At 39.5% G+C, this 21,609-nt stretch overlaps 2 protein-coding genes across 7 annotated transcripts in view; one reads left to right on the top strand and one right to left on the bottom strand.

Moving 5' to 3' along the window:
• zmp:0000001088 (trypsin) overlaps window positions 1-1,202 on the bottom strand; it is an 8,889-nt gene extending 7,687 nt beyond the window's left edge. The window contains exons 1-2 of the mRNA XM_067447121.1: window positions 1,193-1,202; window positions 692-848 (exon numbers count right to left, since the gene is read on the bottom strand). Coding sequence (XP_067303222.1) covers window positions 692-848; window positions 1,193-1,202 — 167 coding nt within the window. The remainder of the gene's footprint in view (window positions 1-691; window positions 849-1,192) is intronic.
• Window positions 1-21,609, top strand: part of LOC137078411 (trypsin I-P1-like) — a 26,299-nt gene extending 4,690 nt beyond the window's left edge. The window contains exons 2-9 of one of the 6 annotated variants that reach the window (XM_067445663.1): window positions 1,690-1,822; window positions 2,740-2,838; window positions 15,639-15,730; window positions 15,997-16,055; window positions 16,460-16,610; window positions 16,701-16,842; window positions 19,140-19,391; window positions 21,031-21,609. In XM_067445663.1, coding sequence (XP_067301764.1) covers window positions 1,745-1,822; window positions 2,740-2,838; window positions 15,639-15,730; window positions 15,997-16,055; window positions 16,460-16,610; window positions 16,701-16,842; window positions 19,140-19,391; window positions 21,031-21,183 — 1,026 coding nt within the window. In that variant the 5' untranslated portion in view covers window positions 1,690-1,744 and the 3' untranslated portion in view covers window positions 21,184-21,609. Of the gene's footprint in view, window positions 1-1,689; window positions 1,823-2,739; window positions 2,872-15,638; window positions 15,748-15,996; window positions 16,056-16,459; window positions 16,611-16,700; window positions 16,843-19,139; window positions 19,392-21,030 lie in introns of all 6 variants that reach the window. The other 5 variants (XM_067445666.1, XM_067445662.1, XM_067445665.1 and 2 more) reach the window with 5 other exon arrangements.

Genomic DNA, 21,609 nt, shown 5'->3' with positions numbered 1-21,609 from the left:
ACAAAGCCAGGGGAAAGCTGCACATGTAGAGTTTGGTTGATCAAATATTTTTTTAGCATAAAATATTTTTGGTATTGTGTAGTATTTTTGATCTCTTTTTTTTTTTTTTTTTTTACAACAATTTTAAAGGAATGCAATTCATCTACATGTGAATTGTCAGGGAGTGTTGATTAACTTAAAAGTTAAAGGGGAGTTAAAAGTTTAACTATTTAAACTGTATTTAAATTTGTTGTATTATTTATAAATCTATAATGAAAAGAAATAATGGCAGTAATCCAGCTTACCGGGAACGTTCTCAGGACTTTAGCTAACGTTCTGGCAAGGTTACAGAAAGACATTTTTCCAGTAATGCTAATGTTATTTGGTCTTTAGTAAAGACTTTTTTCTGAAATGTTTTATCAGGATGTTCGTCTAACATTTAGAAAAATGTAACATTCCCATAAAATGGGAATGTTTTCTGGAATGTCTCGTTTTCAACGTTCAAAGAACATTCTGCAATAACCTTTTCATAACTTAATTGTAATGTTGGCAAAACATTCTATTTTTGTACAAATGTTACCACCCCAGGTGAACGCAACATCTGTTCGTTGTGCCTCCAAAGTGGAAATAGCCACTGGCTAAACTCGTATTTGAAATGCTTGTATGTCCAGTTAAAACTCATTAGTTGTGTATCCAGCGTTGCTCGTCTTACCCTATATTGCAGTGTGCTGCGGTCAGCACCCAGTATTTGTTAATTAAGGTCCCTCCACACAAGTGCTGGCCCGTAGCGCTCTGAATGGACACGATGTACTTGATGGAGTACGGCGCCGGGGCGTATCCACCCACGATACGCAGTAGCAGATCCTGACCTGTCAAACAAAACAGGAGACATGTGATTGTGTTGACAGCATCTGCAATCTCTGTGATATTAGTCTAGATTTCCCTTTCACAAAACAGAGACACGTGTGCATGCAGTGGACGCTCTAAAATCTGCACCTTTGTTTTGGAAGAAAACTGTAACTTAAGGTTGCTAAATTTGTTTTACTGTAAGTCAATACTTATCAATGCGCAGTAAACAATATGGGTTTTCCCCCATCTAAATCTGTCCACAGAAGACTATCATTTCCTGACATGTGCGTCACGAATAAACACTGTCAGAGATGTTAGCGCAAGTCTTCTCTGATGTGTGTGTGGGTGGGTGTGTATATGTTGCCCTTGGGCATATTGCTCACAGTGTAACAATTAGGCAGTTGTATGTGCGGCGGTTCAAGTAATCCTATACAATATTATCAGCTGTGTGAAATGCATATGTGCTAGATTTAAGCTATTATGTAACCTTGATTGAATGACCTTGGACCTCACGAGGATTGGCAGCAGCGTGACCGTTATCTGATTGCTTTATGAAGCTCTCAACGTGAGGAAACCCTAAACGTTAAAGCGCACAAAGCATTGAGTCCCAGCACATGAGGAGGTTATGTATGTCCATTGTTTGATTGTTATGTACGTCCATTGTTTAATATTTATGTTGTGAAGTAGCGAAAAATTGTAAACAATGCTGAAGTTCAATGTTTAGGGGATTTAAATTACAGCATTTGGGGATTCAATGTCTTTGGCATGCTTTTATAATTCAGCACAGGTTTTTACGTTAGATTTCAGTATCAGATAGATTAATTCATCTTTTAAGTTCTAAACTGTATAATTGCATTTTAGGGCTTGTTTGTGTCGGAAATGAAAAACGATTCGCTTTGGATTTCCTTCGGTGAAGATGCACTCAGTGCAGGCTGTCAGGATGAAGGGCCCATCCATCAATACAACTAAACTTAACTTTGTCCTCATATTTCAGGTTTGTAATAAATCATAGCGCTGACAAAACTTAAACCAGACATGAAAAAAAAGATGCCCAGTATTAAAATCCATCACTGGAGAGACCATAAATATCACCCTTTTTATTTTATAGCTCAGGAGACTTAATGGAGATTTTACTTATATTTCTGTTTTTCATTGTATTTTAAAAATGCAGCGAAGCTTAGGAAATTTTGTCTTGGATGAACTCCAAAACTTTAAGAAACTTTTGAGAACTTTAACTTATTAATGCATGTCAATAACAAGGAGACATTAAATTATTGCGTCTTTTTTCTCTAAATAAAATTCTGTGGATTAGAATTGAGTAAAATATTTAATTAGCTCTCCATTAAAATTTGCTTTGCTTTGCTTTTATTTTATTTTTTTATTTTATTCCTGTGGGTTGAGAACTTGTCTTAAAGATTGCAATATTTAATCAATTTAATTAATTGAAAAAATAAATAATTTTTATAATTGACAACTTGAGTCTAAAAGATTGCAATATGTTGTCTATTTAATATATTTTAAAAACAGTAAAATAGATGACATATTGCAATCTTTTAGATTCATGTTGTCAAGTATAGAAATGTAATATATATGACAACTTAAGTCTAAAAGATTGCAGTATGTTATCTAGTTCATTAATTTTTAGTTTTATTATAATTGAAAACTTGAGTAAATGGTTGCAATATGTCATCTTTTTAATATTTTATTTAACTTTAAATGTTATAATATTTTAATAATAAAACTTACTGAAATAATAAAAAGACAGACGCTACATTTTTCATTGCCATTTTAAAATAAAAGTTTTCATTATATTATTGACATCAGAATAAACCATATTCCACAATGCCGTTGTACCCTGATAATGCACTGAAAGGATTTTGTAGGATTGAAGTGTAAATCTTTTACTTACAGCTCACCACGAGGAGCTCCAGGAGAACACACAGCAGAAGCAGCGGCAGGTGCATGCTGATGGAGAGACAGAGACGGACACGGAGACAGAGACAGGCACAGGTGCGGACCAGACTGAGAGGAGCAGTGCTTCAGGTACTCTGATTCCACACCTGGGGAAGGATTACCTCTGCATTCTCGGGTTTCCTAGTTCCTATTTCTGTCTCCATGGTCACAATGTCGTCTGAGACCGGGAACAATATATAATTGAAGCATGTTTAACCAAACCTGTGATCTTTTGTTTCGGTCTGATTTAGGATCAGTACAATTGCCCACAGCACGATATGTGCGTCATATCGCAGATTAAATTCTACAGTTGAAAAACCTGTCAGATAAACCGTATCTTCTGCTGTTATTTCTTTTATACGCCTTTTTGATTTCTATTACAATTGTAGTTGCGTTTAGTGGTACCCCAGAGACTATCCAGACACTTGAGTGACATTTAAACTCATGTCATAGCTTTAAATGTCAAAAGAGTGATTTTCAACTTCATGATTTTAGTTAAAAATCTAAAGCGTCATCTGATTCCACGTGAAATTTTGATAATTTTCCGGAAATAAAATCTGAGACATTTTTGTAAATAATTAAACTGATTTCTTTTATTTATTGGACAGTTCTAAATTGGAGAACAAATGATCATTTGATCACTTTCTGAAACTAACGCTTGTTTCTCACACACTCCATTTGCTGTGCGTATGCGGTGCTTATTTTTTCCGTACCCATGTTAAACGGTTGGAGCATTCACACTGCACGCGGATCCGGTCCAGCAGTGCGTTCCAGAAGCGGTGTGTCTGCAACAGGGCAGCGATCATTTCGGCACAAGTCTATTTTTTGTTGTGCTGCAGGCACTGAATTAAAGTGACAGCTAATTTTCTTCCATTAAAATGAACATCTAGATTTGAAATCTAATTTCACAACAGATGCATGTCATTTAAAGTCTACTCTGTTTCAAAGTCAACACAGCTTTTTGCCTCGGGTAAAGCAAGGAAAACGACACCTTACCTGCCATTTAGCTAAACAATGTGACATAATGGATAGCACTCATCCTTTCTCAGAGGTGGAAAAACAAAAGTTCTTTATGACCTGCAGGATTTCTTGTAAAAAGTATTTAAAAATGAAAGAAAAGATGAGAGTTGATTGTTTTGTCTATTGTACATTTTAGTTTAAAATGTTTGTGATTTGAACGTATAGCCTAAATGTTTTGCCACTTGTGTGAGCATCAATATACACTATATTGCAAAAAGTTTTGGGATACCTGCCTTTGCATGCACATGAACTTTAAAGACATCCCATTCTTAATCTGTAGGGTTAAATATGGAGTTCCATATCCATTCCACCCTTTCCAGCTACAACTGCTTAAACTCTTCTAGCTTTCCACAAGGTTTAATGTTTATGGGAATTGGTCAGGCACTGATGTTGGATGAGAGGGCCTGGCTCTAATTCATCCCAAAGGTGTTCTATTGGGTTCAGGTCAGGACTCTGTGCAAGCAAGTCAAGTTCCTCCATATCAAACTTGCTCATGCATGTCTTTATGGACTGACGCTTTCTTTATGCACTGGTGCACAGTCATGTTGGAACAGGAAGGGGGGCATCCCCAAACTTTTCCCATGAAGTTGGGAACATGAAATTATCCAAAATGTCTTTGTATGCTGAAGCATTAAGAGTTCCTTTTACTGGAACTTAGGGGCCAAGCCCAACCCCTAATAAACAACCCCACACCATAATACCCCCTCTACCAAACTTTACACGCGCAACAATTCTGTCAGGCAAGTTCCATTCTCCTTGCAACCGCCAAACCCAGACTCATCCATTGGAAGCGTGATTTTTCACTCCAGGGAACACGTCTCCACTGCTCTAGAGTCCAGTAGTGGCGTGCTTTAGACCCCTGCTTCCGACACTTTGCATTGCACTTAGTGATGTAAGGCTTGGATGCAGCTGTGGAATAATTTAGTACTGAGGATATTTCTCAAAGTAACTTATTGCACAGGTGGCAACCTTTCACGGTACCACACTTGAATTCACTGAGCTCCTGAGACTGATCCATTCTTTCACAAATGTTTGTAGATGCCACGCTAAAAAACACAAAGGAAAATGGTGCGAGGACTCAAATGCAGAAAAATGATAATTTAAAACAAACCCCACGAGGGGGGAAAAACACACAATAGAATAAGCAAATCCAAACAAACCAACAGAGTTCTCGGGGAACCAGGACACGTAGACAATACAACGACCAGGACTGACAAACACAAGGAGCTTAAGAAGGGAAGAAATCAAGAGGGAACAGGTGGGACAATTGAAACCAATAACAAGATAACAAAGGGGGAGGGATCTAACAGAGACACGAGCACATGCTCAACATAAAACCCACATGTGCACACAAGACAGGACAGGCATGTGACAGTAGAAGCGTCTGCATCCCTAGGTGCTTGATTTTTATACACCTGTGGACATAGAAGTGATTGGAACGCCTGAATCCAATGATTTGGAGGAGTGTCCCAATACTTTTGTCAATATAGTATATACATCTAAAGTAATAGGCTATATAAATATAAAGTAATGAATTGAATAAAACATGGTTGAAATGTAGTTTAAACATGGCATATATATGAAAGAGTGTACACACAGAATTGCAATGCTGACAAGTCATGTTCTGTAACAACCTTTGATTTTGAAATAAAACTAATGAATACATTTTGTTTGTGGTATGCAACCGCTGATTAGTTGTGCACTGCAACAACGTGTTTTGGAAGATAAATGTCCATTACCATAATTTAACTTCAGCTCTGCTACCTTAAGCTTAGTGAATGTACTGTAAAACAGTACCGATGACATCGATTTTTTTCCCACATCAATCTGACCGTGAGTCCGAAGATGAAACATTGGAAGAACTAGTTATTACTCTATTGCAAGGACAACTTGAGCAGGACGTTTCTCAGAGATGCGCTACACAGTGTGCCGTACATTTGAGATGTAATACCTCACCATCAGCATTAACAAGTGTTGCCAGCAGCCATATCACCGTGTAGCCCAAGACTGGTTTCCAACTGAAGCTAAGCAGGGTCAGTACCTGGATGGGAGACCAACTGGGAAAACTAGGTTACTGTTGGTAGAGGTGTTAGTGAGGCAAGCAGGGGCGCTCACCCTGTGGTCTGCGTGGATCCTAACCCTCCAGTATAGTGATGGGGACACCATACTGTCAAAGAGCACCGTCCTTCAGATGAGAAGTTAAACTGAGGTCCTGACTCTCTGTGGTCATTAAGACTCCCAGGATGTCCTTCGGAAAAAGAGTACGGGTGTAAACCTGGCCAAATTTGCATCCTGGCTTCTGTCCTTCGTGGCCCTCATAGGCTTAATATATGAGAGAGAGAGAGAGAGAGAGAGAGAGAGAGAGAGAGAGAGAGAGAGAGAGAGAGAGAGAGAGAGAGAGAGAACGGGGCAAAAAAGTATTTAGTCAGCCACTAATTGTGCAAGTTCTCCCACTTAAAAAGATGAGAGAGGCCTGTAATTTTCATCATAGGTACACTTAAACTATGAGACCGACTGAGAGAAAAAAAATCCAGAAAATCACATTAAGAATTTATTTGCAAATTATGGTGGAAAATAAGTATTTGGTCAATAACAAAAGTTAATCTCAATGCTTTGTTATATACCCTTTGTTGGCAATGACAGAGGTCAAACATTCCGTGTAAGTCGCCACAAGGTTTTACCCACTGTTGCTGGTAGTTTGGCCCATTCCTCCAAGCAGATCTCCTCTAGAGCAGTGACGTTTTGGGGCAGTTGCTGAGCAACACGGATTTTCAACTCCCTCCAAAGATTTTCTATGGGGTTGAGATCTGGCTACGCCACTGTAGGACCTTGAAATGCTTCTTAAGAAGCCATTTCTTTGTTGCCTGGGCTGTGTGTTTGGGATCATTGTCATGCTGAAAGACCCAACAACGTTTCATCTTCAATGCCCTTGCTGATGGAAGGAGATTTTTAACTCAAAATCTCACAATACATAACCCCATTCATTCTTTCCTTTACACTGATCAGTCGTCCTGGTCCCTTTACAGAAAACCAGCCCCAAAGCATGATGTTTCCACCCCATGCTTCACAGTAGGTATGGTGCAACTCATTCTTTCTCCTCCAAACACTCCACTCCAAAAAGTTGAGTTTTTACCAAAAAGTTCTATTTTGGTTTTAGCAAATCATATGGCATTCTTCCAATCCTCTTCTAAATCATCCAAATTCTCTCTGGCAAACTGACGGGCCCAGACATATACTGGCTCAGCTCTGCGCCCCATATTTGGGTCCAAATTGCATATGTAATAATTATTCAAAATATGCTGCAGAGCTGAAGTGGGAACACATCTGGCAGCGTTTGACTCCCTGGTGGCGTAGTGTGTTACTGATGGTAGCCTTTGATACTTTGGTCCCAGCTCCTGCAGGTCATTCACTAGGTCCCCCCGTGTGGTTCTGGGATTTTTGTTCACCGTTCTTGTGATCATTTTGACCCCACGGGGTGAGATCTTGGGAAATATCGAGGGAGATTATCAGTGGTCTTGTATGTCTTCCATTTTCTAATAAAACACACAGGTGATTTGTTCACACCAAGCTGCTTACCTTAGATTCAGTCTTCCCAGCCTGGTTCAGGTCTACAATTTTGTTTCTGGTATCCTTTGAAAGCTCTTTGGTCTTGGCCATAGTGGAGTTTGGAGTCTGATTGTTTGAGGTTGTGGACAGGTGTCTTTTATACAGATAATGAGGTGAAACAGATGCCATTAATACAGGTAACAAATGGAGGACAGAGGAGTCTCTTAAAGAAGTTGTTACAGGTCTGTGAAAGCCAGATATCTTCCTTTTTTGTGGGTGACCAAATACTTTCAATAATCTGCATTAATTTTTACATTCTATATTAAAAAAAATCTCACAATAAAACATTGCCCAAAAATTGTGGGGCCAATGAAACTACGTACAGTCCATCTATAAATTTGAACTACTTCACTAATTAGAACAGCATAATAAGCGCTGTCTCCTGGGAATAGTGGGATTGCCCCAGAACTGGAACACGAATCATTAAAAATGAAGGTGGGGAAGAAATGGCCCTCATCTTGTTTGTGGCGTCATCTCTGTGGCTAGTGTTAGCTAATGATCTCTTCTCAATCTGACAATCTACGTCTCATTTATTGTTCCTCATGGCTGCTTCCCCGTGGGTGCTGACCGCTGCCATTTTTACACTTGATCTCTTGTTCTGCTCTCTTGGTGTTACCACAACAGAGCTATTAGCCCCCTTCCTCAACATTGTGACATGATGCCTCTGGATCCTGTCATGGTTTAATAGAGTTTGTGGACTGAGGACTATTAATCGTCTGTTTATAATCCATTAATATCTGACCACTTAAATGGGATCATCCAGCCATACAGTGGTCATGGTAATTAGGGTGGCAGTGATATCACAGCACTGCTGTACATGCAGGATCTGCTGAGATTTGTTTGTTTTTTTTACTTTCAGTCCAGACTATTTTAAAAATTCCAAATTTGTAATTTTCAATATGAGCATAATTTAGTTGAATTAGTTTATTTAAAATGTTTATTTTATATTTGCTCTGTTTTAAAATGGCTTAAATCATTGGACTTAAATTACAATACATAGAACCAACCTCACCTCTTGTGTTAAAGAAGGAAAAATGAAGAGCATTGCACACTGACTAAAACAAATTACAATATTTGCTGTGCACATGCACTTTGCATATGCACGTAGATCTTTAAACGTTTCAATACTGATGTATCAAATGAACCAAATCAGACAGGATTGAGACACGCCTGAGACGAACTGATTTTATCTTCATGTTTGGTAAAGCTCCTATAATGTCAAATTTTCCCAAGAGAGAGTCTTAAAGCAGTCCTGTAAGCGGCAACCGTTGTTTTGATAAAACTCCCACAGTCTGAGTGGGTGGGAGTTGGAGGAGGAAGGATTAAAGATAATAGGATAGTGTGAAGTAAGATGTGTTTGCAGAGAAAAGCATGTTGTTAAATAATACCAAAAAAATAGGAGTTAAATAGATAGTTTGGTTTTGTGATATTCTACTCTGTTGATGTGTACATAATATATATATATATATATATATATATATATATATATATATATATATATATATATATATATATATATATATATATATATATATATATATATATATAATAGTGATAATAGGAAATAGTGTTTATTATGTGCACATATATCAGAATATAATGCATTGATTTAATGTCAGAAAGGAACTGATTCATTTCATATGTTAGAGATACACATTTTAAATATGAGAAGCATATGTAATGTGTAATATATATATATATATATATATATATATATATATATATATATATATATATATATATATATATATATATATATATATATATATATATAATGTTGTAGGTCAACTTATGATGTTTGCGGGGTTTTTACATTCAAAAACATCAAAATGAATAAGTAATAGGCTATTTTCCATCCTGGTTTTAAGGCTCTCTCCTGGAACGCTTGTTTTATGGGCATGCCGCACAGAAGATTTGAAAGTAAAAACCCACTGCTTTGATTGGATAGGCTTTGCATATGTAATGAGCTTCGGCTCCCCCGCAAGGACATGTGAGGGATTGTTTTGAAAGGGGAAACGGCAAGCAGAAAGATTTAACCAGCTTGGAAAATGTCTTTATCAAACAAACACGATGATGATGAAATTATCTCTCATCCACCCGCTATTAATTGGAATGTTGTTATTTTTTTTATTACTTGGCCAACCCGATCGGTGGATATAACTGTGAATCGTGCATCAGGTAACACACACACACACACACACACACACACACACACACACACACACACACACACACACACACACACACACACACACACACACACACACACACACACACACACACACAAATAATAATAAAAAATTACTGCAGTGATCAAAACTTCTGCATGATCAAAAAACTTCCGCAATTGTAGGAACAGTTTGGGGATGGCCCCTTCCTGTTCCAACATGACTGCGCAGCAGTGCACAAAGCGTCGGTCCATAAAGACATGGATAAGGGAGTTTGGTGTGGAGGAACTTGACTGGACTGCACCGAGTCCTGACCTCAACCCGATAGAACACCTTTGGGATGAATAAGAGCGGAGACTGCGAGCCAGGCCTTCTCGTCCAACATCAGTGTCTGACCTCACAAATGCGCTTCTAGAAGAATGGTCAAACATTCCCATAAACACACTCCTAAACCTTGTGGAAAGCTTTCCCAGAAGAGTTGAAGCTGTTATAGCTGAAAAGGGTGGGCCAACTCCACATTAAACCCTACAGATTAAGAATGGGATGTCATTAAAGTTCATGTGCATGTAAAGGCAGGCGTCCCGAAACTTTTGGTAATACAGTGTATGTTTTGATTCCAGTTTCAAGGAGTTTTAGTATGCTTATCCTTCATTTGTTTCTTTTTCCTGCTCTTTGTTTGTTACTATGCTATTAAGTACTTCCACCTATTCATTTTTACTTTATTTCCCTTGTGTATTTAAGTCTCTCTGTTTGTTTTTTTCCTTGTCAGGTAGTATTGGATTACCTGAGTTTACTTTAATAAATGTGATTCAATTAGATCAAGCCTTTGCATCTCATCTTTAAACTTAATGAAGAAAGTATATAAAAGGATAATTCCCCCTAAAATGAAAATTGTCATCATTTATTCACCCCAAATTGTTCCAAACCTGTATGAATTTGTTTCTTCTGTTGAACACAGAATAATAAAGATAACAGTTGACTTCTATGGTATTTATTTACAGTTTAAATCTAGAGTAAACAGTCAAGATTGCTAGCTTGAATGCCCTTGAGAGCCACCAGGGGGCACTCCATCACACCCTGTTGTCACTCCCTCAAGGAGATCTCCCATAATTCTTTGTCTGGACTCATCATCATGATTGTTAACAGCTGTGTTTCGTTAGCTCATTACCTCACCCATTTTAAGCCTGGTTATCTCAGGTCCTGTCCACACAAACACATGTATTTTTTTTAAAACCGCAGCTTTTTCTACGGTTACTGAAACCAGACTTTTTTGAAAACTCCGACCAGGGTGAAGATTTTTAGAAACTCTGGTTGCAGCGTTGTTGTGTAGATGGTGAAACCGGAGAATTCGGCTTGTGAAGTCAAAGTGTGCGCCGTTCTCCTTTGTTTACATGAGTCAAGTCTATGCAATGGCGGACTAAACTAACAGCACTTATTACATGTATACAGATACATGCGCAGTTATCTCATTGTATTGCAGAAGAGAGGTGCCAAAATGTGATGATAATAAATAGTAAGGCAAGTGTGTGAAGCTATTAAAGTCCACTTGGGCCCTGCCCTTGTGTATATACAGTACATTACCTGTCACTGAGTCCAGAGTAAAGGAACTTGTTGAAGGATTTCACTGAGCCCATGTCAACCCTCTGTGCATCGGTGCCGTGGATGGGACCATGTGGAAATCAGGCAGCCCATCATAGTGTGGTTTTGCTTTTTCGTGTAGACCAAGATTTTTTTCAAACTGTGCTTGTGTGTTCGTGTTTTTTTTAAATGGAGGAGGATATAACCTTTTATAAAAAAGGTTATAAAAATAACCATGTACCGTGTTGTTCATTGTGAAGGCTTGTTAAGTGTAGCACTGCAATTCTGAGCATTTTGCTGGTTTCATGTAGCTGTTTTTAGACTCTGACTGCCTTTGGATAACCCGTTTGCCTTTCTCAGCCTTGTGTGTGTTTGTTTGTTTGGACTGCCTGCCTGATTTTTGACTAGTTATGGGCAGACCAAGGCTTCCTAAAACACTGAAACGGTTGAAGCAAATGTGCTGTATTGTCGAAGCGTTGACACAAAATTCAACACCCGTCTCCATGGCGACCCCTGCTGGTCAGAACAGTGTAAATTCGACAAAAGGCCATGCCAGTCATGCAGAAAAACACTTTTTACACATCTATTGAAAAGATAAAAGTAAAAAAGTAAAATCTTTCAAATGCAATGAACTAAATATTAAATATTAAGTGTCTATGGGCCTGTTATTTTAACAATTGCCAGGGCAAATGTATAAAACTGTAAAACACACAGACACTTGTTAATGGTTCTCAGTAACTGCTCATGATTCATGGATTCACAGAGATCATCGCCACCTAGAGGTGAACCATTGACATTTCAAAGTGTTTCGAAACCTTTCGAAACAGTGATGACATAACAGACCCTTGGTTACTGAATTCACGTGACTTTGGCAGTTTGATACACACTTTGAACCAATTGATTAGAAGCAGAAGATTTGTAAAGCTTCGAAGCTTCATGAAGCAGCGTTTTGAAATTGCCATGGATTGTTTATAAAAGCTGCATTTGGATCACAGAAGTGCATTACAGAAGACATTGCCAAGTAAGACACAGACCCACCGTGGATCCAGCAGTTCAACTCATTCGTTTACAGCAAGATAATAGACCACCCGATGACCACACCTGAGACTTTCTAAATCTTTCTAAATCATCGATTTTGTGGATTATACTCTGTTGTTGTCTTGTTCCTCCTTCACTGTTGGTGAGGTTGAGGAGGGCTCTTCCCCTAAAAAAATGTTTTTTTAGGGGGGGAACCATGGATCAAGATCCAATTGCCAAAGAGCTTGGCCCATCACAGTCACCAGCATGTCCAGTGATAAGGCTCGCCCTGTCCAGTGTCCTGTCCTTTCAGCACCTTTCCATCCCGTGGTTTGCCATGCTAGACCCTGGTCACAACATGGCCACCATTCCAGAGTCTTGACCCACCATGACCTGCACTCCAGATTCTCCAGCTGTTATGGCCGCTGCGCCTGTGTCTTGGGACAAGATGGCTGATGCGTCAGAGTCTGTCACAGCCCTTGAGTTCACTCCAGATCTCCAGTGGTGGTCATCTGCTCCACCGTGTGGGTCTTCAAACTCATCTGTGCTGTTGTTGTGGAAATCTGCTCCGCAGTGAGGGTCTTCAAGCCCGTCTGCAAGGCCACCTTCTTGGCCTGCTCTGCCCTGGTCATCTGCCCAGCCTGCTTCACCCTGTTCTGCCCTGGTCATCTGCCAAGCCTGCTTCACCCTGCTCTGCTCTGGTCTTCTGCCCAGCCTGCTTCACCCTGCTCTGCCCTGGTCATCTGCCAAGCCTGCTTCACCCTGCTCTGCCCTGGTCATCTGCCCAGCCTGCTTCACCCTGCTCTGCCCTGGTCATCTGCCAAGCCTGCTTCATCCTGCTCTGCTCTGGTCTTCTGCCCAGCCTGCTTCACCCTGCTCTGCCCTGGTCATCTGCCAAGCCTGCTTCACCCTGCTCTGCTCTGGTCATCTGCCCAGCCTGCTTCACCCTGCTCTGCCCTGGTCATCTGCCCAGCCTGCTTCACCCTGCTCTGCTCTGGTCATCTGCCCAGCCTGCTTCACCCTGTTCTGCTCTGGTCTTCTGCCCAGCCTGCTTCACCCTGCTCTGCTCTGGTCATCTGCCCAGCCTGCTTCACCCTGCTCTGCCCTGGTCATCTGCCCAGCCTGCTTCACCCTGCTCTGCTCTGGTCATCTGCCCAGCCTGCTTCACCCTGCTCTGGTCTGGTCTTCTGCCCAGCCTGCTTCACCCTGCTCTGCTCTGGTCATCTACCAAGCCTGCTTAACCCTGCTCTGCTCTGGTCATCTACCAAGCCTGCTTAACCCTGCTCTGCCCTGGTCATTTGCCCAGCCTGCTTAACACTGCTCTGCCCTGGTTATCTGCCCAGTCTGCTTAACCCTGCTCTGCTCTGGTCATCTGCCCAGCCTGCTTCACCCTGCTCTGCCCTGGTTATCTGCCCAGCCTGCTTAACCCTGCTCTGCTCTGGTCATCTGCCAAGCCTGCTTCACACTGCTCTGCCCTGGTCATCTGCCCAGCCTGCTTCACCCTGCTCTGCTCTGGTCATCTGCCCAGCCTGCTTCACCCTGCTCTGCCCTGGTCATTTGCCCAGCCTGCTTAACCCTGCTCTGCCCTGGTTATCTGCCCAGCCTGCTTAACCCTGCTCTGCTCTGGTCATCTGCCAAGCCTGCTTCACACTGCTCTGCCCTGGTCATCTGCCCAGCCTGCTTCACCCTGCTCTGCTCTGGTCATCTGCCCAGCCTGCTTCACCATGCTCTGCTCTGGTCATCTGCCCAGCCTGCTTCACCCTGCTCTGCTCTGGTCATCTGCCCAGCCTGCTTCACCCTGCTCTGCTCTGGTCATTTGCCCAGCCTGCTTAACCCTGCTCTGCTCTGGTCATCTGCCCAGCCTGCTTCACCCTGCTCTGCTCTGGTCATCTGCCCAGCCTGCTTCACCCTGCTCTGCCCTGGTCATTTGCCCAGCCTGCTTAACCCTGCTCTGCTCTGGTCATCTGCCAAGCCTGCTTCACCATGCTCTGCTCTGGTCATCTGGCTAGCCTGCTTCACCCTGCTCTGCCCTGGTCATCTGCACAGCCTGCTCTGTCCTGGTCATCTGCCCAGCCTGCTTTACCCTGCTCTGTCCTGGTCATCTGCCCAGCCTGCTTTACCCTGCTCTGTCCTGGTCATCTGCCCAGCCTGCTTTACCCTGCTCTGTCCTGGTCATCTGCCCAGCCTGCTTTACCCTGCTCTGTCCTGGTCATCTGCCCAGCCTGCTCTGCTCTGGTCATCTGCCTAGCCTGCTTCACTTCTGATGGGAGAATCTGGAAGCCGCTCCTTAGGAGGGGGCTTGTCACAATTATAAGCTGGAGTGCCCTTAAGAGCCTCCAGGGGGTTCTACATCCCAGACTTTTGTCACTCCCTCAAGGACTTTATCTCCCATAATCCTTTGCCCAGACTCATCCATGATTGTTAACAGCTGTGTCCTATCAGCTCATTACCTCAATCTATACAAGCCTGGTTATCTCATTCATTTATTGCGAAGTCTTGTTTATGAAACACTGCAATTCTGAGCATTTCTCTGTTTTTTGGACTCACTACTTACTTTGTATTACCAAATTGCCTTTGTTCCCAGCCATTTTTAACCTGTTTTCTGTACGGTGGACAGCATGTCTTGATTGACCCTTTAATAAAAGCTGCATTTGGATCTTCAGCTTTTGTGTCTTTTGCAGTTTGTTACATAAACTCTCTTTAACCTGGCATACATGTAACACTTGATCAATTTCTGTCATTTAAATCATATGAAATGATTGTTGCATAAATTAGGTCAGGCGGAACATATTCCATAACACCGTACTTATATCCAGATTAGATGAAGATCTAGACTCAATACAACAAAAGTTTTTCCTATTATCACTTTAAAACAATCGGTATTGTAAAAAGCGCTATATAAATGGAGACTTGACTTGGCATACTATGGGAGTCAGTGGCGACCATCAACTGTTTGATTTCCAGCATTCTTTAAAACGACAACAAAACGACAAGGTTCACCCAAAATTAAAAATAATTTTCCTTTAAAACGTAAAAGGGCACTACCTCCAAATCATTTGTAATGATCAATTTCAGGCTCCAATTTTGAAAAAGTTCCTGTTAGAGATAATTTATTTATATGGGTGGCGTGCAATCGGTATAATAAAGACACGTCGCATGTAATTTCCAAGCAAAATTATGACATACCTCATTCACTTAATAATATGTCTTTGAAAACAATTCTGACCATGTAACTTAAGCTTGCAATATTTTGAAATGCTTTCTAAGTGACACCACCCACAGTACTTGAATTTAACGCTGCCATTGAAATGACTAAACAGGGTGTTGTTCCACGACACCAGCACACAATAAGTGATCATAAAGAGCGTTGAATCAGATATGCATGACACTAAGGGACTTCAGCTTTGTCAGGTACTAGGTCAGTGTCTCTTATACTGTGGGATAAATGTACAATTTGTTGTTTCATAGGCCCACAAAAGCACTGGACATGGATATGGTGTCACTATAAAAGCGCTAAGAGAACAGAAATCAGCAGTTGGAGGTCATTCAAGGCTTGAGAGGTGAAGAATTATTACTGGTAAGTCTTCAGATATTTTATTTCCTTTTCCTTCTCGTCATGAATGTGTAAAAGGCATTAGAGAGAATGTAATAGTCTTGTAATTGTCATCAGCTGTGGCATGATCTCGTGATCAGATATTGGTTCTGCACTCTTGAACTGTATCAGGTTGCTATTGTACAGTTTTGAAGGATGCAAGCAGACGTTTTCATCTATTACAGGCTTTCACAATATTTTACTTGTGTTTCGCATTCTTTTCTCTTGCTATAGCGCTGGAAGAATGGCTCCGTTATTGTGGATATTTCTTGTGCTTGCTGTAATGGTCAAAGGTAAGCAATTAAGTTCTTCATTAAATAGCAACTATTTAACTCCTATATGTCATTGTTCTTCTTACAATATAGTATGCACAATTTTAAGTAAAATTAATCTAATATGAGGAGGTTGTGTATGTATTTACAGGTCTGGTCCACATTTCAGGATGTAGCATTTAATAAAAAGTCATGATTTGTCTTTAAATTCACATTTATAATCACATATAAATGTGTATAATCATAAACAAGCTACAATCGAGTTTTAAACAGTGGTATGTGGGTTAGTGATTTTCTGATTGCATTACTGTAAATATTATAGTAAATATAAATTATACATCTATTGATATTCTTCTAAAATTATGGATATACAGCCTGTATAGCAAAATTTGAATGACATTATCTCTGTTCTTTATAATGACTAGATATATTACCACAAAGGATCATCGGAGGTCAAGAGGTCGTGCCTTACTCCATCAAGTACCAGGCGTCTCTTCAGGTTGACAGGAAGCATTTTTGTGGAGGAATCCTCATTCAGCCGCAGTGGGTGTTGACTGCCGCCCACTGCTGGAGACCGTACGTACTGCAACATGTCAACATTAAAACACCAGTTCAACAATTCAAACGTGAGACCGGTTTGATGTTTTGTGGTATTTGGATCAACAGGGCCAGCGTGATTCAGGTGGTGCTGAGTGAGCACAATCTCCTTTTAGAAGAGGGATTTGAGCAAGTATATAACGCCTCCAGAGTCTACAGTCATTTTGCCTACAATCCAAAATCTTTTAACAATGACATCTTGCTCATAAAGGTAAGAAACATGATTACTGATACTGAAACATTGTCTCATATACAAATACTGACTCCTGATACAGAAATTATTATTATTATTTTTTTATGATTTCTCCAATATCAATGTCCAGTTTAATGTGCAGTGCTCATATTGCAAATAAGATTTTTCACACAGTTTATTTGCTTGAATTTGAAGGCTGAAAATAATTAATATAAATATGAATATTTATTCAAAAGTTTAAAAAAAACATTTAAAAAAAATCAGTTCCAGAGTACAATACACTAATAAAAATTGAATTTGAAGTGTGTGTGTATTTATTGTGTGTATATATATATATATATATATATATATATATATATATATATATATATATATATATATATATATATATATATATATATATATATATAACTTTATGTAACAATATTATTATACTTGCTTACAATGTTGTACACTCTAATTGCTTCTTAAAGTGAGAAATTATTTTAAGTCTGACATTTTCATTTTATGAATGAGAAACTTATTTACACATAAATAATTTAATATAAATTCAATTGAAATTTCAATCAATTCCAATTCAAAGTTGTTGAAGTGTATAATTTGTCAAATCCACTCAGCAATGTTAAATGTATTCTTAAAGGGATACTTCACTGCTTTTATATTAAACTGTTATTCCCTTACCTAAAACGAGTTGATACATACCTCTCTCGTCTCAGTGCATTCACTTAATCTCTCTGACACGCGGTGACGATCTGATAGCATTTAGCTTAGCCCACTAAGCCCAGTTTATTCACTATGGTACCAAACAGAGATCAAGTTAGAAGCGACCAAACACCTCCACGTCTCCCTATTTAAATACAGTTACACGAACAGTTGAACACGATCAAGTATGGTGACACAAAATAAAACATGGCACATTTCTAAGCGGATTAAAAAGGAGAACTATAATGTATGGCGGAATAGCACTTCTGAGAGTACTTCAACACGGCGCAGTAAAAAGTCCCGGCTGAAACATCCTCTCTCACATCTCCACCTCCCTCTCATTTCTGTCAAAAACATTTTGTCATCATACTTGATCGTTCAACTATTCGTTAAACTGTATTTAAATAGGGGAAACCTGGAGGTGTTTGGTCACTTCTAACTTGATCTCTGTTTGGTACCATAGTGAATGAACTGGGCTAAGCTAAATGCTATCAGATCGTCACCGCGCTTCAGAGATTAAGTGTACGCACTAAAACGAGACAGAGGTATGTATCAACTCGTCTTAGTTAAGAGAATAACATGTTTTAATATGAAAAAGTGGTGAAGTATCGCTTTAACGAAAGGTTCCACATCAATCCAGAATATTTTTGTATGCAGTGGATAATACATGTTTATTAATTAATGGTTTCCTTGTGAATGGTTTTGTTTATACACTGTTTGCCAAGCTCTACACCAGTTCAAGTCTTCAAATAAAGAAGAGTCTTTCAAAGTATTGCTCTGTTTGTTTGAGCGGCTCACATGTCAGCTTGCAAAAATAGACACATGGCTGTATCTCTGCAAAGCACATCACAAGCATGACCTGAGGCTACTTTCTGTTTTCTGCACAGCACCACCTACTGGTCTGGAGATATGAAAATGGCTATTTTTGCTTATAAATTTGTTACGGTTTGCCCAAAAATCATGGTCTTGTTAGATTTGGAGCAGCATGCTGAGCCAAATGATATCCAATATTCCCATGCTGGCCATTTTGTGCATTGGTCATTTTGAATTTTGCAGTAAAATGCTTTATTTTATGAACACATACATTTATTGGTACAAAACTTGGTATGGGTCATTGGCATGATGAGAAGTTGGTAAGAGTCTGAGAAGTTTCGGACCAGCAGCACCTATTGGTGAGAAAAAAATATTTACATGCTTATAACTTTGGACATGGTTGACTTATCACGGGAGTAATCTCTTTAGATTTCCGATCCTTGTCAAGTCCAACAATACAAACATGTTTGGTTTCGCCTTATGGTTTGTGTAACATTGTGATTTAGCGTTTAAACAACTTTCATTTGTCCAAAACGAGACCAAACCACCATAGGAAAATTGGAATCATAGCAGGTTGATGGCATGCCAATGGCCAAATGTCAACATTTTGATAGTCAGTGGCAAAAAAAGTACACTTTAAGTCAGGTAAGGGTTATTTTTTTATGTGTTCATAAATACAAATGTATATAACTCCTAAACAAAAGGAGATTTTCACCAAATTTAACATGCTAAATGGTTATTTATATGGATTTACAACCTTTTTTTAAATTGTTGTAAAAAAGACATTTATTTTTCCCCAGCTCAATGTTCCAGCTCAGATGAATGCTTATGTTCAGCCGGCTCCACTGCCAACCATAGACACGCCTGATTTATCTGGACCATGCACCGTGAGTGGATGGGGAGTGACGCGACTGTACAGCTTCTTTCTGTCACCGATTCTGCGTGCGGTGGACGTGGAGATCATCCCCAACTGCCAATACTACTACTACTTCAGAGTCAACGACAACATGATCTGTGCAGGCTCGCGCTTCGGGGGGAAAGACTCCTGCCAGGTAATCAAAGGTTTAAGTGCAAATCTCATTTCCACAATGCTAGTGAAAGCAAATGGAACAGTACCCTTTTTCATCACAGAGATTTAAAAAAAAAAAGTCTTGGGAATTTACATAATATATGATGCCTCATGGGAGTGGACGGACGCTTAAAAGTTCTATTGGCATGATTTGCCTGTTTCGGTTCTCTGATTGGTGGATATTTCTCTACAGAATTATGTATAATGTAATGTTCTCTGCTGTTAAATAATTAAATACAAAATAAGCTGAAATAATGCAGGTTGATAACTTCAACAGAGGCAAATACAATCGATTAACAACCAAATAAGTTATAACAAGTTATTGTTAAAGGAACACTACACCGTTTTCAGAAATAGGGCTTATAAAACCTCTTTCCTACACTTGGATATGTGGGCAAATGCATTTTTGTCTCAGTGCATGCAATTTTTAGTTTGGCAGGGTTGCCGCTAACTTAGCTTAGCATAATGAATGGAATCATATGTTGCCAGATAGCATGTCCCGAGTAAAAGTGACCCCCACCTAATTACTTTTTGTGGCCTGGGTATTCACAACGAGTACAAATAGCGATGCAGATTAAGACTAGGAGATTTTCTAGGCAGATATTGACTTGGGACTATATTATGGGGAAGCACTGCTATTTGGGCACAGAGATATCACGCAACACATTGCGATCGCTCAACAGCTGGAGAACATGAGGATGGGAGCCGTGATATCTCTGCTTAATCTTCATTGCTATTTCACTCATTGTGAATACGTAGGCCACAAAAAGTATTTAGGTGGGTTTTTTATTTTGGGGGGGTCACTTTTACTCTAACGCTAGCTGGCAACATAGGATTCCATTCATTATGCTAAGCTAAGCTAGCGGCGACCCTGCCAAACTAAAACGAGACAAAAATGCATTTGCCCACATATCTAAATATAAGAAAGAGGTTTTATAAGCCCTATTTCTGAAAACGGTGGAAATATATATAAAAAAGTTCACTTTTATTTTACTTCAAGCTACTTTTTTTTTTTTTTTGCTGTTGTTTTATGGTTTTAGTTTCAGTTAAAACCCTGTTTTGATGCTTTTTTTAGCGACACTATAAGCCAGGGTTTTTCTCACGTTCTTCTGAGCTCTTCCTGAATTTAGTTTGACCCCTCACACACCTGCTTTATCACGGCATTCAGCAGTTTCCCTAATTTATGATGGCACGCAATCCCTCCCGAGGGTCCTGCCAATAGCTTTTCTGTGAAAAAGGCATTCTAGGAATAAGGGTGCGGTCCCCTGCTGACAATTCAGGGAGATGTTAGATGTACTCTGATATGGCACAGCTTTTCAGGGCTTTATGTTCAGACCCTTTATGTCCAAATCAAGGTGTGATATCTGTATCTGAACTTACTTTACAAACATGATAGATGATATTTATAGCTTTCACATTTTTTTTTTCTTGGTGTAGTTAAAAATATTTGTTTTGAAATATTTATTGAAACTCATTTTTACACGTTTCAAACATTTGAAGAATGTGAAAACAGAAACAAAATACAGTGTAAACAAGGTTTTAAATATGTTTATATTCCATTGTTATGATGAGAATGTAATTTTTGATGGAGGAAAATCTCATACAATCTTTCTCTTTGACAGGGAGATTCAGGTGGCCCTCTCATTTGTGATGGGAATTTAGAAGGCATTGTTTCATGGGGAATCGGCTGTGCTCTTCCGTACTATCCTGGTGTCTACACAAAAGTCAGGAACTACAACCGCTGGATCGACTGGATCATCACCTCCGACAGCTGAAACTGAATCCTTTTCCTTAAATCTGAATTTTAAAAAAAGGATGTCATTTAACAATAAATGCAACTTCATTTACTGATCGATTCACATCATTCCACCCAGAATCCAGAAGTTTATAGGGTAACATGCATATTTTGGAATTGAAATGCTTAAATTGAGCCTTTTTCAGTATGTTATGGCCCTTAATCATTTATATTTCTATGTTTTAAAGTGACACAACTGAATTAATGTATTTCTCGTCTCTTTTGATCTAAAAGCTGTTGATAAATGCTTGGAAGTTATGTAGGAAAATATAAGCTGTGACTATATATTCATTTCTTTACAAAACTTGTAATCAATCAATTCCAGCTATCAAAAAGATTGAGACTGTCACAGTCACGTTTTTAAATACATAAAGTTTACAACAAGCTCCAACTTGTGTCTTTATTG

The sequence above is a fragment of the Pseudorasbora parva genome, chromosome 6, assembly GCF_024679245.1.
Source record: "Pseudorasbora parva isolate DD20220531a chromosome 6, ASM2467924v1, whole genome shotgun sequence".
NCBI classification, from domain to species: domain Eukaryota; kingdom Metazoa; phylum Chordata; class Actinopteri; order Cypriniformes; family Gobionidae; genus Pseudorasbora; species Pseudorasbora parva.
This window is presented reverse-complemented; position numbering and strand designations above follow the sequence as displayed.